General features: G+C 45.3%; 1 protein-coding gene across 4 annotated transcripts in view; it reads left to right on the top strand.

Moving 5' to 3' along the window:
- Window positions 1-3,052, top strand: part of si:ch211-51c14.1 (protein kinase C and casein kinase substrate in neurons protein 3) — a 13,188-nt gene extending 10,136 nt beyond the window's left edge. For 2 of the 4 annotated variants that reach the window (XM_035527177.2, XM_035527183.2), the window contains exons 8-10: window positions 668-741; window positions 991-1,070; window positions 1,371-3,052. In XM_035527177.2, coding sequence (XP_035383070.1) covers window positions 668-741; window positions 991-1,070; window positions 1,371-1,480 — 264 coding nt within the window. In that variant the 3' untranslated portion in view covers window positions 1,481-3,052. The remainder of the gene's footprint in view (window positions 1-667; window positions 742-990; window positions 1,071-1,370) is intronic. The other 2 variants (XR_014122874.1, XR_004776178.2) reach the window with 2 other exon arrangements.
- The last annotated feature ends 12,944 nt before the right edge of the window (window positions 3,053-15,996 follow it).

Here is a 15,996-nt window from a genome sequence, read left to right as displayed (position 1 = left end):
CAGAAATAAAGAAAATGTAAATGATTCATCTACATACCAGCCTTTGGTAGCATTATCCACACTGATAGAACAATTACATTTGATAGAACTGAAAAATAATAATTCAGGGCCCTAAAACTATCAGTACAAAATTATGAGAAACAGAAGAGTGATAAGGTGCAGTATCAGCAACAGCTTGGCTGTGTAAGTGGGGCAGAACCAGGAAGCTGCCTGCTGGACCTGAATGCTGGATCTGGAGCGTATGACCTGCAGACTGGTTTAGTTTGTGAAGTTCCTGGAGTTCATTTCTATTTGCATTTCTTAATAAGGTACTGAGGGATGAAACACAGAGGGAGACTGACTGTCTCACATCCCTTGGGCAGGGTTTTGTGGCTCTGCTTTCATACCCCTGTGCGTGCGTACGTGCGTGCGTACGTGTGTGCGCGCGCGTGTGTGCGCGCGCGTGTGTGCGCGCGTGCGTGTGTGTGTGTGTGTGTGTGTGTGATATATTGCTTTGTGGCATATCCATAAATAGAATGACATGTGGCGTGTCCAGCCAAAAACATTTTGTTCTCCTGCAGTTTATAATAGCATCTCTGTGTCTCTCTCTCTCCCTCTTTCTTTCTTTCTTTCTCTCTCTCTCTCTCTCTCTCTCTCTCTCTCTCTCTCTCTCACCATTTTCTTTTAGGAATGGATGCCAGACAAGAAACTTAAAAAAGCAAAGAAAGAGGTGGAGCCTAAAGATGTTGTTATGGAGAGGAGGTGTGTCTGTGTCGCTCTGGTACAGGGACAGACTTCAGGACATGGTGTTAAACACAACTAAGTGAACAAAATGTCACAATGGTCATACTCTAGTGATGGTCAGAACAGGCTGTAAGAGGATGTCTGATAAACAACTTATAGCTGATCTAGTTAGTGGCTGATTGCTTTATAAGGTGTATCAGTTTTTTGGAACAGGTAGTGTGTTGGTAGTGGGCTTCAAGTGTGCGTGTGTGTGTGTGTGTGTTTCAGCGTAATGATCGGTGGAGTTCGGGTGCGAGCCCTCTATGATTATGTTGGACAGGAACCAGATGAACTTACCTTTAAAGCCGGTAAGCAAGTGTTATGTGTGTGTGTTTGTAGGACGGAGTGCGTGTGTGTGTGTGAGAGAGAGTGTGTGTTTGTCAGTGTGTGTGTCTGTGTATGTGTGTGAACTGAAAAAACATATACTGTGTGTGCATATGTATGAGGGTGTCAAACTACATGATACTGACATATGGAGGGTTTGTTTATCTGTGTGTGTGGTAGTGTGTGAGAGTGCGTTTATCAGCATGCATGTCTGTGTGGGTATGTGTGGATGTGTGTGCAATAGGTATGTTCTGGAATGCTAACATTCTGCATTGTGTGTGCAGGGGAGCAGTTTCTGAAGACTGAAGATGAGGATGATCAGGGCTGGTGTAGAGGCATGATGGATGGAGGCAGAGAGGGTCTTTACCCAGCTAACTATGTCGAGGTGGTGTAGGGCTACCGGCAGCTCCACAGCGCCCCATATCGCTGTACTCAACATGTTCCCTCTCTTGCTCTGACCACTTCTGTCTTTAGAGTCAGCTAGGTGCTCGGGTCCTGGAAACATCTGCACCCAGCCTCCGCACTGTTCCATAGCATTTGTTTGTTTGTTTGTTTGAGTCATTTTTATTTGAGTCTATGTCACCTTTTCCCTGTGGAAGCTGAAAGGCTTTGCCCTTCTAGCTGGGTTTCTGAAAGTGCTGAGTGATTTAGGGAAGGTTGTCCATGAGCAGTCTTTTTTAAAATCATGTGGGGGACAAGCTGCTGTCATATAAATTTACATTTTTTCTTCATTTACATTTTTTCTTGACAAAATTTTGATATTATACTCTTGCATTCTGTCCAATACTGTGGCTTCTGAAGGGCCGATTAATCTGTGTGGCGGCTTCTACCTGACAGTGAGGTGTGAGGGTCCTACCTGACTGAGGTGTGAGGGTCCTACCTGACAGTGATGTGTGAGGGTTCTACCTGACACTGAGGTGTAGAGGGTTCTACCTGACACTGAGGTGTGAGGGTTCTACCTGACAGTGACGTGTGGGGGTCCTACCTGACAGTGAGGTGTGAGGGTCCTATCTGACAGTGACGTGTGAGGGTTCTACCTGACACTGAGGTGTAGAGGGTCCTACCTGACAGTAAGTTGTGAGGGTCCTACCTGACAGTGAGGTGTAGAGGGTCCTACCTGACAGTGAGGTGTGAGGGTCCTACCTGACAGTGAGGTGTGAGGGTTCTACCTGACAGCGACGTGTGAGGGTCCTACCTGACAGTGAGGTGTGAGGGTCCTACCTGACAGTGAGGTGTTCTAATATGCTGAGGCCTTGGGGAGAGTCTGATGTGCAGTGCTGTTATATTATGTGTGTGTGGGGCTGATCCTATATGGCTGGTCAATGTTTCACACCAAAGACTAGCAGGTATTCCAAGTAAGAACATTTAAGATTGTTTAAGAATGTTTAAGAGTGTTTAAGACTTTGTGAGAGTATTTACCATGTTGAGCAAGCCTGTAAAATGGCTCAGTGTTTGAATTGTGGTATTTTTGCAGTGACCTGATTGTGCCTGTGCTGCCCTACATGCTGTTGCTCCCATCCTCAGCAAACACTTTACTTTCACGGCTTTACGGCTTGCCTTTCGAGGCTTACAGTGGTGTGTGTGTGTGCATGTGTGTGTTTCTCACACAAACATACTGCGGGTTGTGGGTCTCCTGCCTGGGTGTGTGCATCAGTGTTAGTAACATGTGCATGTACAGTGATGAGTGGGCTTCTGTCAGCCAGCAGCAGCTGGGCCTATTGGCACCGCTGCTTGTGTGGTTTTCTCTCTGTATGAAAAGTGTTACTCTAACCATTGAGGGTTATTAAATGTGTGTGTGTGTGTGTGTGTGTGTGTGTGTGAGAGAGAGAGAATGTGTGTGTGTGTGTGTGTGTATATCATAGATTATCTTACATGTTCCCTATACGCAGTAGCTGTTACATGATACACGCAAAAGGCTATTTCTAAATGTCAAATTATGAATAAATAAATATTAAACATAAAAGAATCTCTTTTTTGTAATATGTTGAATACATTGAGTTCAGCTGAGTGTGGGTATAATCTGAATGTTAAATAGTTTACTGCTGTGTGTGTGTGTGTGTGTGTGTGTGTGTGTGTGTGTGTGTGTGTGTGTGTGCATACCTGCCCCACATACAGTATCCAGTGTGTGATTTATTTTCTCTTAAATCTCTGTCTGTAGGTCTCTAGTAGGGTCAGATCACTTGTAACACACACATGCATGCAAATACACACACACACACACCCTGCATGGGTGCCCTGAGTGGGTGCCCAGAGCCGGGCCTTGTTCCTCCAGCTGTTAGGGTGACACATTAATGCTCCACAGCACAGACCGACCTCTGCGAGCCCCCCCACGTACTGCAGAGCCTCTGTCCCACAACAGCCCCAGGGGATGGAGTCCAGAGGACAGACCACGGGGTCGGCGTAACCCCGCCTCTGCAGAGCTGAAACGGCACCGAGTCAACCTGAAATCGTGACGTGGGATTGGCTCCCATATTCAGCCCGGCGCTCGCCCTCAGTAATTACCATGTACATGTTTGTCCAGGCTGTTATTTAAACGCAGCTCGACAGCAAATTCCCCACTGATTCCCAGTCAGGCTGTTGGGGCTACTGGCAGGCCACACCCACCTCAGGCTTCCGTCCCCACTGTAGGTCATGTCTGTTAATTAGGGATCTTCTGATCCTAAACTCTAATCTTAAAGCACAAGAGTTTTTATTGACAAGAACTGCTGTCACTCAAGGCTGTTGCGATGGAAATGACAAATTCACTGCCACTTATGCTGGCATGTCTAATACTTTGTGTGTGTGTGTGTGTGTGTGTGTGTGTGTGTGTGTGTGTGTTAGATGTTGCGGGGTGGTTTAGAAGAGGCTCATTAGTAATTGTAGAGAACAATTTATAAATTAAATAAGCAAATATTTTAGAGAGCTGTAAAATCCGCATAATGTACAAGCGCACAGATGCTTTAGTAGATTAGTAGAAGAAATGCCACACCACACACAGGCTGTTGGGGTTCTGCTTGTTTGTTTCTTTGGATCTGTACTACTTGACATTGTAACCTTCACATCTGCTCATTATCCTCACTAATCAACCAACTCCTGAACAAGAAACAGTGCAACAGTATAGAGGGCAATTAGGACAGCCACCAGAGGGTGCTGTCTGGTTATAAAGTTATGGCAGCTTTCATCAAGGTTTCTTCACTAAATAAAGATATACATCTGCACCTCCACTGCTCTTTGTGTGTGTGTGTGTGTGTGTGTGTGTGTGTGTGTACTATATTACTGTTTTGGGGATATTCCTATATAGCATAAACACCCACCTGTGCATCTGTGTGTGTTTGTTTGTGTATTACAGAGCATTTTCTTGTTTTGGGTTGTAGTATTTTAGTGTAACCACCCACAACTGCTTGTAAGTGTGTGTGTGTGTGTGTGTGTGTGTGTGTGTAAGAGACCAATGACTCATACTTCACTTCAATGAGATGAGCTTTTCAGTCGTCTGTCAGCCTGTCCGTCACTCTCCCCGTGTGTGTGTGTGTGTGTGTGTGTGGGTGGGTGGGTGGGTGTGTTGAGTGAGAGATTATGTGTTGGTTTTCATACATTTTCAGGACAAAAATGTGCAGGCTGTGTAGGAAAACCAGGAAAAAAAATCAGCTCCAGCTAAAATGGCCTTGAAAAATTAAGAAAGAAAAGAATGAAATGTTTTTTTAATTTAAACTAGGTTAGTGAGGTTAATGTTAAGATTAGAAAAATCATATTGCATATGAATATATATATATATAAAATGTATGTATACACCCAAAGAAGATTCCAGGATTGCAGGTGTGTAGCTGCAGTGTGCTATAGTAAGAGATGTAGAGGGATTCCACACTGTCATGAAGGAACTGCAGTTTCCAGAGAAACAGAGCGTTTGTGACAGAGGTCCTTCAGCTGAGCAAGCAAAGGGCTTCTGAATTTGTAGGAGGAATCGGTTTATATATGAAAAAAAGAGATGTTTAAATTATAACATTCATTCGGGGGGGGGGGGGGTGTAGATCAGTTCTTTTTCTTGGAGTTTCCTAATTTCATTGCTGCCATAGCAACAACTAGCACTGCAAACAGATATGTCATTAATGCAATGTCTATTAGTTTTAAAATATCTCTCTCTCTCTCTCTCTCTCTCTCTCTCTCTCTCTCTCTCTCTCTCTCTGAGACAAAGAATGAGAGTGATATAAAAATCATAGAGATTGAAGTATAATACATATCCAGACAATATATAAAAAGAAAATGTTACATGTTATATGTTATATGTTATTGGGGTAGGGTTAAGGTTACGTTGACGGTTTGGGTTATTAGGGCTGAAGTTAGGGTTAGGGTTTGGGTTTGGCTTTGAGTTAGGGTTAGGGTTTGAGTTAGGGTTAGGGTTTGGGTTTGAGTTAGGGTTAGGGTTAGGGTTAGGGTTTGAGTTTGGCTTTGAGTTAGGGTTAGGGTTAGGGTTTGAGTTAGGGTTATGGTTAGGGGTTAGGGTTACAGTTAGGGGGGATGGGTCTTGCAACTACATATAAGGGTTAGGGTTAGAGGTTAGGGTTAGGGTTAGGGGGTTAGGGTTTGAGTTAGGGGGTTAGGGTTTGAGTTAGGGTTAGGGTTAGGGTTTGAGTTAGGGTTAGGGGTTAGGGTTACAGTTAGGGGGGATGGGTCTTACAACTACATATAAGTTCCTATAGGGTTAGGGTTGGGGTTAGGGTTAGGTGTTAGGGTTAGGGGGTTAGGGTTTGAGTTAGGGTTAGGGGTTAGGGTTACAGTTAGGGGGGATGGGTCTTGCAACTACATATAAGTTCCTATAGGGTTAGGGTTAGGGTTAGGGTTAGGGTTAGGTGTTAGGGTTAGGGTTAGGGTTAGCGGTTAGGGTTAGGGTTGGGGTTGGGGTTAGGGTTGGGGTTAGGGTTAGGGTTAGAGGTTAGGGTTAGGGTTGGGGTTAGGGTTAGGGTTAGGGTTTGAGTTAGGGTTTGCATTAGGGTTTGAGTTAGGGTTATGGTTAGGGGTTAGGGTTATGATTAGAAATTAGGGTTTGGGTTACAGTTAGGGGGGATGTGTCTTGCAACTACATATAAGTTCCTATAGGGTTAGGGTTTGGGTTTGAGTTAAGGTTTGCGTTAGGGTTTGAGTTAGGGTTATGGTTAGGGGTTAGGGTTATGATTAGAAATTAGGGTTTGGGTTAGGGTTTGGGTTTGGGTTTGGGTTAGGGTTAGGGTTAGGGTTTGAGTTAGGGTTATGGTTAGGGGTTAGGGTTAGAGGTTAGGGTTTGAGTTAGGGTTAGGGTTAGGGGTTAGGGTTTGAGTTAGGGTTAGGGGTTAGGGTTTGAGTTAGGGTTAGGGGTTAGGGTTTGAGTTAGGGTTAGGGGTTAGGGTTTGAGTTAGGGTTAGGGGTTAGGGGTTAGGGTTTGAGTTAGGGTTAGGGTTAGGGGTTAGGGTTTGAGTTAGGGTTAGGGGTTAGGGTTTGAGTTAGGGTTAGGGGTTAGGGTTTGAGTTAGGGTTAGGGGTTAGGGTTACAGTTAGGGGGGATGGGTCTTGCAACTACATATAAGTTCCTATATATCTTACATTAAGGATGGGAATGTAAGACAAAAGAGTTTGTGTACATTTGCACACGTTTGTGTGTGTCTGCATGTGTGAGTGTGTGTGTTTGCACACATGTTTGCATGTATACATTTGCATGTGTGTTTTGGTATTGTTAAGCCTCAGTCTCTTCTGGGATCTATTTAAGATGATGCACGATGAGTGTGGAGAACAGCTGATATAAGACAGACATTATACAAGAAACATGACACAGAAACATATGTGGAACGTCTCTCCTAGACTCCCCCTCCTCAAACTTACAGCCTACTCCCACCTTTCAAATCTGTGTGGCAGACAATACATTTTAAAAGTAATCACAAACTCATCGAGCACACTCATGTCTGCAGTGGCATTCACGTCACAAAATAATGCACTTCCGTATCATCACTGACATACAGTCCTGGCTATGAAAACACAGCCAAAGTCCTTTAGACGTAAGTATCAGGTTCACAGCCCACAGGCCACAATGATACACTTTCATCACTGTATCCCATGCTAACTAAAAGCACCAATGTTCCCCTGAAATGCCCTGCCTTTAGCCACACCTCCTAAAATATCCCACTTTTAGCCACGCCTCCTGAAATGCCACACCTTTGACCACACCGCCCCTGCGCCCTGCAAACCGACACCTACAAGCCACCATCTGTACAAGTGTAAGGAGAATAAGCTTATGACCAACGAGACGATGATATCACTGTAGCTACCTGCAGGTGACAATAACCAACCTGACCATACAGTTAACCGGGGTCACCATGTTGTGTGTGTGTGTGTGTGTGTGCATGCATATGTGTGTGTGTGTGTGTGTGTGTGTGTGTGTGTAGTGAATCTGTGTTGGCGCTTGTGTGTGTGAATGCGTGCATGTGTGTATGTATGTACATGTGTGTGTACATGTGTGGCTGTATGTGTGATATAAGATGCAGCTTTACAGCATCTGAATAAGACAATACAATTTTAGTGCTGTGTGTATGTGTGTGTGTGTGTGTGTGTGTGTGTGTGTGTGTGTGTGTGTGTGTGTGTGTTTCCACTGAGTCCCAGAGGGACTGGGGAATGATTGTGTTTGACTCTCTCTCCCTTCACTGTATTTCATGTCAGTGTGTCCAGCGTTTTGAGTAATATTGAGTAATCAGGAAAATGGCCATACAAGCATTTCACTGAAGTTAATTAAATAAGTGACTGGCAGGCAACCCAGAGACAGCTTAGAAGGCATTGTGTGTGTGTGTGTGTGCATGCTTACATTTGTGTACATGTTCTTGTATGCGTGTGTGTGTGTGTGTGTGTGTGTGTGTGTGTGCATGCTTACATTTGTGTACATGTTCTTGTATGCGTGTATGCGTGTGTGTGCATGTGGGTTGCTTTTGAATAATTATTCTGTGTGCTTAAACTCCAGCCCCTCAACTGTCCTTAAGCTAAAAGCAAATATAGATCCTATGAGTGTATGTTTGACTGCATGCATGCATGCATGCAAGTTTGTGTGGGTTTGATTGTGCAGGTCTGTGTGTGAGTGTGTATGGGTTTTTTTGTGTTTGTGGGTGTGTGGGTATGTATATGTATGTGTTTATATGCATGGAGGTATGTGTGTGTGTATGTGTGTACAAGCTTGCAGGTGTATGTGAGTATGTGTGTGTGTTTTATGCAGTTGTGCAGATGTGAGGATGTGCATATACACGCATGCACGTGTGTATGTCTGTGTGTGTGTGTACATATATGCAGATGCGTGAGAGTGTTTGTTTGAGTGTGTGTGTGTGTGTGTGTGTGTGTGTGTGTGTGTGTGTGTATTTGTGAACAGTACACACATTATATCCCTGGAGGCCACAGACTCTAAACATCTCTACCTGATTATTCTCTGAGGCATGCCAACAGAGATGGAAGGGTTGAGAGGACGTGTGTATGGGAGATAAAGACAGACATTCAGAGAGAGAGAGAGAGAGAGAGAGAGAGAGAGAGAGAGAGAGAGAGAGAGAGAAGGATGGCTATGGAGAGAGAGGGAGAAATGAGGGAGAGAGTGAGATAGAGAGAGAGCAAGAGAGAAAGGAGGAGCGAGAGAGAGAGAGAGAGAGAGAGAGAGAGAGAGAGAGAGAGAGAGGAGTAACGGAGAGACTGGCAGGGAAAGGCAGAGACCAGAGACTCACTACACTGCCAAAGTGAAGATTCGCCTCCTCCGTTCTGTCAAGTGGCTTCTGTTAAGAGGCACCTGTTTCCATGGACGCCTCCATGCTAATCTTGCAAAATCCCTGTCAAACTTGTGATGTGGGCCTTCCTGCCATGTGCGATAAGCACATTTATGGTGCTGCAGGGACTCAGGATGGCCAACACATGTCGGTGCAGGCCTCCAAGTCCCAAACATTACATCATATTGACAGCCTGGGCGGGCCAGTCAGGAATGAGTGTGATTTGCCAAAGCTGGAGCCCAAGACAAAGAGAGAGAAATATGAGCAATAATGTGGCAGGATAAAAGAGAGAGAGAGAGAGACACAGAGAGAGAGAGAGAGAGACACAGAGAGAGAGAGAGAGAGAGAGAGAGAGGGGAAGGGGGGAAGAAGTGTGTGCCATGGGCATTTAGACGCTTCGGCACAGTGGGGGTTAATCATTACTTTCACATCACTTCCTCCAGTGAGAGCCAGATGGCTGAGAGCAGCTCTCACAGCGATGAAACACAGACTTAACACAGCACCCCCTGCTGGAATACACACACATGCGCACACAGACACACAAACACACCCAAGTGTCTGCAAACATAAGCTCCTTCACACACACACATACAGACACACACATTCACACACACGCACACGCACACGCACACACCCACAGGCACACACATGCACACACACACACATGCACACACGCACACACGCACACACACAGGCACACACATGCACACACACACACACACACACATGCACGCACACACACGCACACACACACAAAGGCACACACACACACACACACACACACATTCATACAAAGGCATGGAACCACTAGGGTATTTATTTCTCTTTGAACTTTTCTGTGTTGCATAGCCAGTGTGTAACTGTTCAGCCAGCGGGGGCAGTTGGAGTCCCCAGTGGCTGGTTGGTGCCCCATTACACCACTGTCTCGTGCCCTCCATACCACTGGTCCAGTGACATGCAGTGAGTTGGCAGCCACCTGCAAGCTTTCCCCTGGACACTACACTCACCGCCTGGACATCGGACTCTTCACTTGGACAGTACACTCACTGACTGGACACAACAAAACACCACCTGAACACTATACTCACCACCTCAATATTATACTTGCCACCTGGACAATACTCTCACTGCCTGGACACTGCACTAAGCCCTTGGATACTACACTCACTGTCTGGACACTGCACTAAGCCCCTGGATACTACACTCACCGTCTGGACACTGCACTAAGCCCCTGGATACTACACTCACCTTCTGGACACTGCACTAAGCCCCTGGATACTACACTCACCGCCTGGACACTACACTCACCGTCTGGACACTGCAGTAAGGCCCTGGACACTAAAGTTACTGTCTGCTGGCTCTAGGGGGCTGTCTGTCTGAGAGCTGGTGAACAGCAGGGGATCAAAACTACACTATATGGACAAAAGTATTGGGACACCTACACATTACACCAAAAGGAGCTTTTATGATATCCCCTTCTAAATCCATAGGGATTAATACAGAGCTGGTCCGTCTTCTGCAGCTATAATGGCATCCACTTTTCTGGGAAGGATTTCTATAAGATTCCTTATTGTGTTTTATTTTTACCTATTCAACCATTAGAGTATTTGTGAGGTCAGACTCTGATGTAAGACGAAAGATACTGGCTCACAATTTGTGTTCTAGTTCATCACAAAGGCGTTTATTAGGGTTGAGGACAGGGCTCTGTGCAGGCCAGTCAAGTTGTTCCACACCAAACTCACCCAATCAGGCCTTTATGAACCTTTGTGCACTGGGGCACAGTCATGCTGGAGCAGAGAAGGACCTTCCGCAAACTGTTCCCACAAAGTTGGAAGCGTACAATTGTCTGAAATGTCTCGGTATGCTGAAGCATTAATGGTTCCCTTCACTGGTACGAAGGGGCCCAGGCCAAGCCCCGAAAAACAATCATACAGCGTTATCCCTCCTCCACCAAACTTTACAGTTCAGCGGTGGCATCCTCTCAATACCAAGCTCAATACCAATTCTGTGGACTTCAGGACGACCCATCCTGTATCAAATGTTTGTAGACAGAGTGCATGGCTGGGTGCTTGATTTGATACACCTGTGTCAAAACCCCCAAATTCAATGGTGAAGAGGTGTGTCCCGATACCTTAGTCCATAGTGTTTGATCAAACCGTTATGTGTTCTGACATCCTGTGGTCATACCCACATGCTCTAATATAAAATCATAACCATGTTACATGTTCTGATGTACTGTGGTCATACCCACATGCTCTAATATATAATCATAACCATGTTGCATGTTCTGATGTACTGTGGTCATACCCACATGCTCTAATATAAAATCATAACCATGTTACATGTTCTGATGTACTGTGGTCATACCCACATGCTCTAATATAAAATCATAACCATGTTACATGTTCTGATGTACTGTGGTCATACCCACATGCTCTAATATAAAATCATAACCATGTTACATGTTCTGATGTACTGTGGTCATACCCACATGCTCTAATATAAAATCATAACCATGTTACATGTTCTGATGTACTGTGGTCATACCCACATGCTCTAATATAAAATCATAAACATGTTACATGTTCTGATGTACTGTGGTCATACCCACATGCTCTAATATAAAATCATAACCATGTTACATGTTCTGATGTACTGTGGTCATACCCACATGCTCTAATATAAAATCATAACCATGTTACATGCTCTGATGTACTGTGGTCATACCCACATGCTCTAATATAAAATCATAACCATGTTACATGTTCTGATGTACTGTGGTCATACCCACATGCTCTAATATAAAATCATAACCATGTTACATATTCTGACATCCTGTGATCATACCCGCATCCCCTAATATCCACTCAAAAATTATTTTGTCTCCATTTTCTCTCTCTCTCTCTCTCTCTCTCTCTCTCTCTCTCTCTCTCTCTCTGTCTGCTTCTGTCTTTTCCTCTGCTCATCTCCGTCACAGTCCAGTGGTCATGCTTAATTAGCAGCTGTCTAATTGCTTCTTATTAGCTCAAGAAACTAAACGCCACCAACTCAACAAATAAACACAGCCTGGCCTGTTTTCGCCGTGTGGCTCCCCAAAGTTCCGCTTCTCCTTCCTCTCCTCCTCCTCCTCATCCTACTCGAAGGTTCCTCTGCACCTGCTCCGTTTCTCCTCTGCTCTCTGTCATCTGTTTCAGCTGCTGGCTGTCTTTCTCCCAGCCCTGCCAACATTCCTCTCCCTGTTCTTCATTTTCTGCCCCATCTTTCCTTCTCTCCTTCTCCCTCTCCATCTCTCCCTCTCTCACCCTGTCCTTCTCTCCTTCTCTCCTTCTCCCTCTCCATCTCTCCCTCTCTCACCCTGTCCTTCTCTCCTTCTCCCTCTCCATCTCTCCCTCTCTCACCCTGTCCTTCTCTCCTTCTCTCCTTCTCCCTCTCCATCTCTCCCTCTCTCACCCTGTCCTTCTCTCCTTCTCTCCTTCTCCCTCTCCATCTCTCCCTCTCTCACCCTGTCCTTCTCTCCTTCTCTCCTTCTCCCTCTCCATCTCTCCCTCTAGAGGTTATTCAACAATTTGGTGGAAAAAAGCTGTTTGTGCTAACAGTTCCTTTTGTCTTAGTTTTTTGTTTTTATCTAGTATGTTTTTCACAGTGTGTTTCACTTTCTGTTTGTAAAAAGCTCTCACTATATCTGCAACAGGTTTGTAAAAATCATATCAGAGCCTAGACTATATCCATATATTTAATATTAGAAGATGATGTATGTTAAGGAGCTACTGTAACTTTGTTAATAGTATGAAATATGCACAGTAGTTGTACAGCACATATTTATATCTGAAGTGCTGCGTTGCTCATATGGGTGTGTCTGCCTGCCCGCCCGTCAGTTTTCTCTGTGCTTTGGGGCAACTCTGCCAGACCCACACACAACCGGGCTGCCAGCCTTTCAGACGCACATCCCCCCATGGCAGAATCCTTTAGCTTCAGGGCTGTGATATATGGGGCACAGTGTATCCTGTAGAAAGAGTGGGGAAAGCAGCCTATATCAAAGTAAACGGTTCCTACGGCAACCCCCTCCACACCACCCCCTCCCCCACCCATGTGTCCAGCATGTCACAAATGTGTGAATAACTGCGGTGACCCTGAAGACAGATGTCAGCATGAGGGCGGTGGACTTTCTCATATCTGACACTCTGTTTTGCTATAACTGATGAAGACACACAGACATACACGTGCAAATGCACACACACACACACACACACACACACACGTGAGCCGGTGCTAACGCGCATCGAAGATTATAATCTTCTTCAGGAATTATAATCTTCTTCAGCGTTTTGTTGGGCACAAAAAAAAAAAATCAGGCTGCACACGAAGAGAAGGGTCCAGCTCACATGGAGCGTGACGCGGTGCGTGACGCTCTCTCGTCAAGCAACAGTCAGGAGACCCTGCTCCCGCGTGTAGAGGTGTTTCACGCCACCTCCAGCATGAGGACAAGCGTAAGGGTGAAGCCTCATTTGGACGGTGTGTGTGAGTGGAGGAAGGTTTGAATGGTGTATTTAGGTGGAGGTTATTTGGAAAGAGTTTGGGTGGAGGCTTGTTTGGACAGGTTTTCTGGGTGGAGCCTCATGTGGACAGGTGTTTTTTTGGGGTGTTGAGGCAGATTTGGATAGTGTGTTTGTGAAGGGGCTTGTTTGGTCATTATGTTGGTGGAGATTTGTTTGGACACTGTTTGTGAAGGGGCTTGTTTGGGTTGAGGTTTGTTTGGACACTGTGAAGGGGCTTGTTTGGACATTATGTGGGTGGAGGATTGTTTGGACAATGTGTTGGGCTGGAAGCTGGTTTATTATATATATTTGGGTGGAGGCCTATTTAGGTAATTTGGAGGAACATTTGGATGGAAGCTTGTTTGAACAGTGTTTCGGTGGAGACAGATTTGGTCGGTTTATTTGGGTGGAAGCTTATTTAAACATTGTCTTTGGGAAGGAGCTTGTTTGGTTAGTGTTTGGGTGGAATCTGTTTCATAGAGTGTGTTTGGATTGAGGAAACCTTGGACAGTTTGGGTGGAGGTAGATTAGAATTGTGTGTTTGGGTGGAGTTAGATTTAGACTGTGTTTGAACAATGTGTTGCAAATGGATTATTTTGGAAAGTGTTTGGGTGGGGGCTCATATGAATAGTGTGTTTGGGTGGAGATACATTTGAATATTGTGGGTGGAAGCTGATTTTAAGAATTTATTTAACTGGAGGCCAAGTTGGGTTGTGGATGTGAAAGGGCTTGTTTGAACAATGTTTGGGTGGAGGCTGGTATGAACTGTGTGAGGCAGATATGAATAGTGTGTCTGGGCAAAGGCTGGTCTTTCCCTCAGAGAGCTTATTCTCCAAACCCAGTAGAGTCATCCCCCAGAGATCTGACTCTCCAAATCCAGTAGAGTCATCCCCCAGAGATCTGACTCTCCAAACCCAGTAGAGTCATTCCCCAGAGACCTGACTCTCCAAACTCATTAGAGTCATCCCCCTAGACATCTGACTCTCCAAACCCAGTAGAGTCATCCCCCCAGAGATCTGACTCTCCACACCCAGTAGAGTCATCCCCCCAGAGATCTGACTCTCCACACCCAGTAGAGTCATCCCCACAGAGATCTGACTCTCCACACCCAGTAGAGTCATCCCCACAGAGATCTGACTCTCCACACCCAGTAGAGTCATCCCCACAGAGATCTGACTCTCCACACCCAGTAGAGTCACCCCCCCCCCCCCCCCCCCCCAGCAATATGACTCTCCAAACCCGGCACAGTCGGACAGGTCGAGTGATCTCCGTGTAAGTCAGTTCCAGTCAGGCAGCCTCTGAGCGCTGAGCCAACCTGAGCCTGGTGACTTCAAAGACCTGACTCTGAGCTAATCTGAGTCCGTGTCAGTCAGTCAGGCAAAGTCAGGCAGAAACACACTCCTTCTCCTTCTCTGTGGGAATCCCAGTCTGGTTGGAGTTTTCAACTCTGGAACTTTGGCACAAATATTTTACATCAGAGTCTAATGAGGGAGGGAATGAGTCTCGTGCACCAACACAAGGGAAGAACAACGAGAGAAAGAAACCCCAAATGGCTGAAGTGCTAAATAAAAGAATGAGAAGAAGGAAAGGAAGAGCCATTTGGGGTAAGGCGCCGAGAAGGATTGAGGTAAAGGAGAGGAAGGAGAGAGAAAAGAGGAGAGTCATACAAAAAAATGTAAAGCGAAAGATCATGGGTGACAGTCGTCATGGTAACTAGTTGAAAACGAAGGAGTTTGATTAACCTGGATCGCAGTGCAGTCACCAAGGCGATGCTTGTCCCAGTTCTCCCAGTTTACCTTTTCCTCCTCCTCTTCCTCTCTTGCCAGCTTCCTAAAGGCAAAAACAGGCTGAATGAAAGAAAAAAGACGAGCATGCATTTGGGTGAGAGCAAGGACCTCCGTGACCATGTGTGTGTGTGTGTGTGTGTGTGTGTGTGTGTGTGTGTGTGTGTGTGTGTGTGTGTGTGTGTGTGAGTGTGTGTGTGTGTGTGTGTGTGTGTGTGTGTGAGTGAGTGTGTGTGTGTGTGTGTGTGTGTGTGTGTGTGTGTGTGTGTGTGTGTGTGTGTGTGTATTTCTATATTTATATATTATCTCCATTCTATCCAGTCATCTCCTCTTCCATGCTAACGAATAATCTCTGATTATATTCAGTTATTTCTTCTGCGGGTCCATCCAACTCCTATTCTATTCAGTTCTCTTCTCTATCATTCCATTCTATTCAGTTCTCTTCTCTATCATTCCATTCTATTCAGTTCTCTTCTCTATCATTCCATTCTATTCAGTTCTCTTCTCTATCATTCCATTCTATTCAGTTCTCTTCTCTATCATTCCATTCAGTCATCTCTTCCATTCCATTCTAACCAATAATCTCTGCATTCAGTTATTTCCTCTTCTATCCATTCAGTCATCTCCATTTACATCCCATTCAGCCATCTCCTATTCCATTCTGCCCAGCCACGCTCTTCCATTCTATCCAGTAATCTCCTTTTCCATCACCATTCAGTCATCCGTTATTCCATTTCCATTCCTTTCCATTATAACCAGTCATCTCCTATTCCATTTCCTGTGTCATCACCTATTTTGTTCTATTCAACCATCTCCAATTCTATTTCTTTTTATCATCTCCCTTTTCCAATCCGTTCAC

The sequence above is a fragment of the Electrophorus electricus genome, chromosome 3 (assembly GCF_041902795.1).
Source record: "Electrophorus electricus isolate QZ-2024a chromosome 3, ASM4190279v1, whole genome shotgun sequence".
Taxonomy (NCBI): Eukaryota; Metazoa; Chordata; class Actinopteri; order Gymnotiformes; family Gymnotidae; genus Electrophorus; species Electrophorus electricus.
This window is presented reverse-complemented; position numbering and strand designations above follow the sequence as displayed.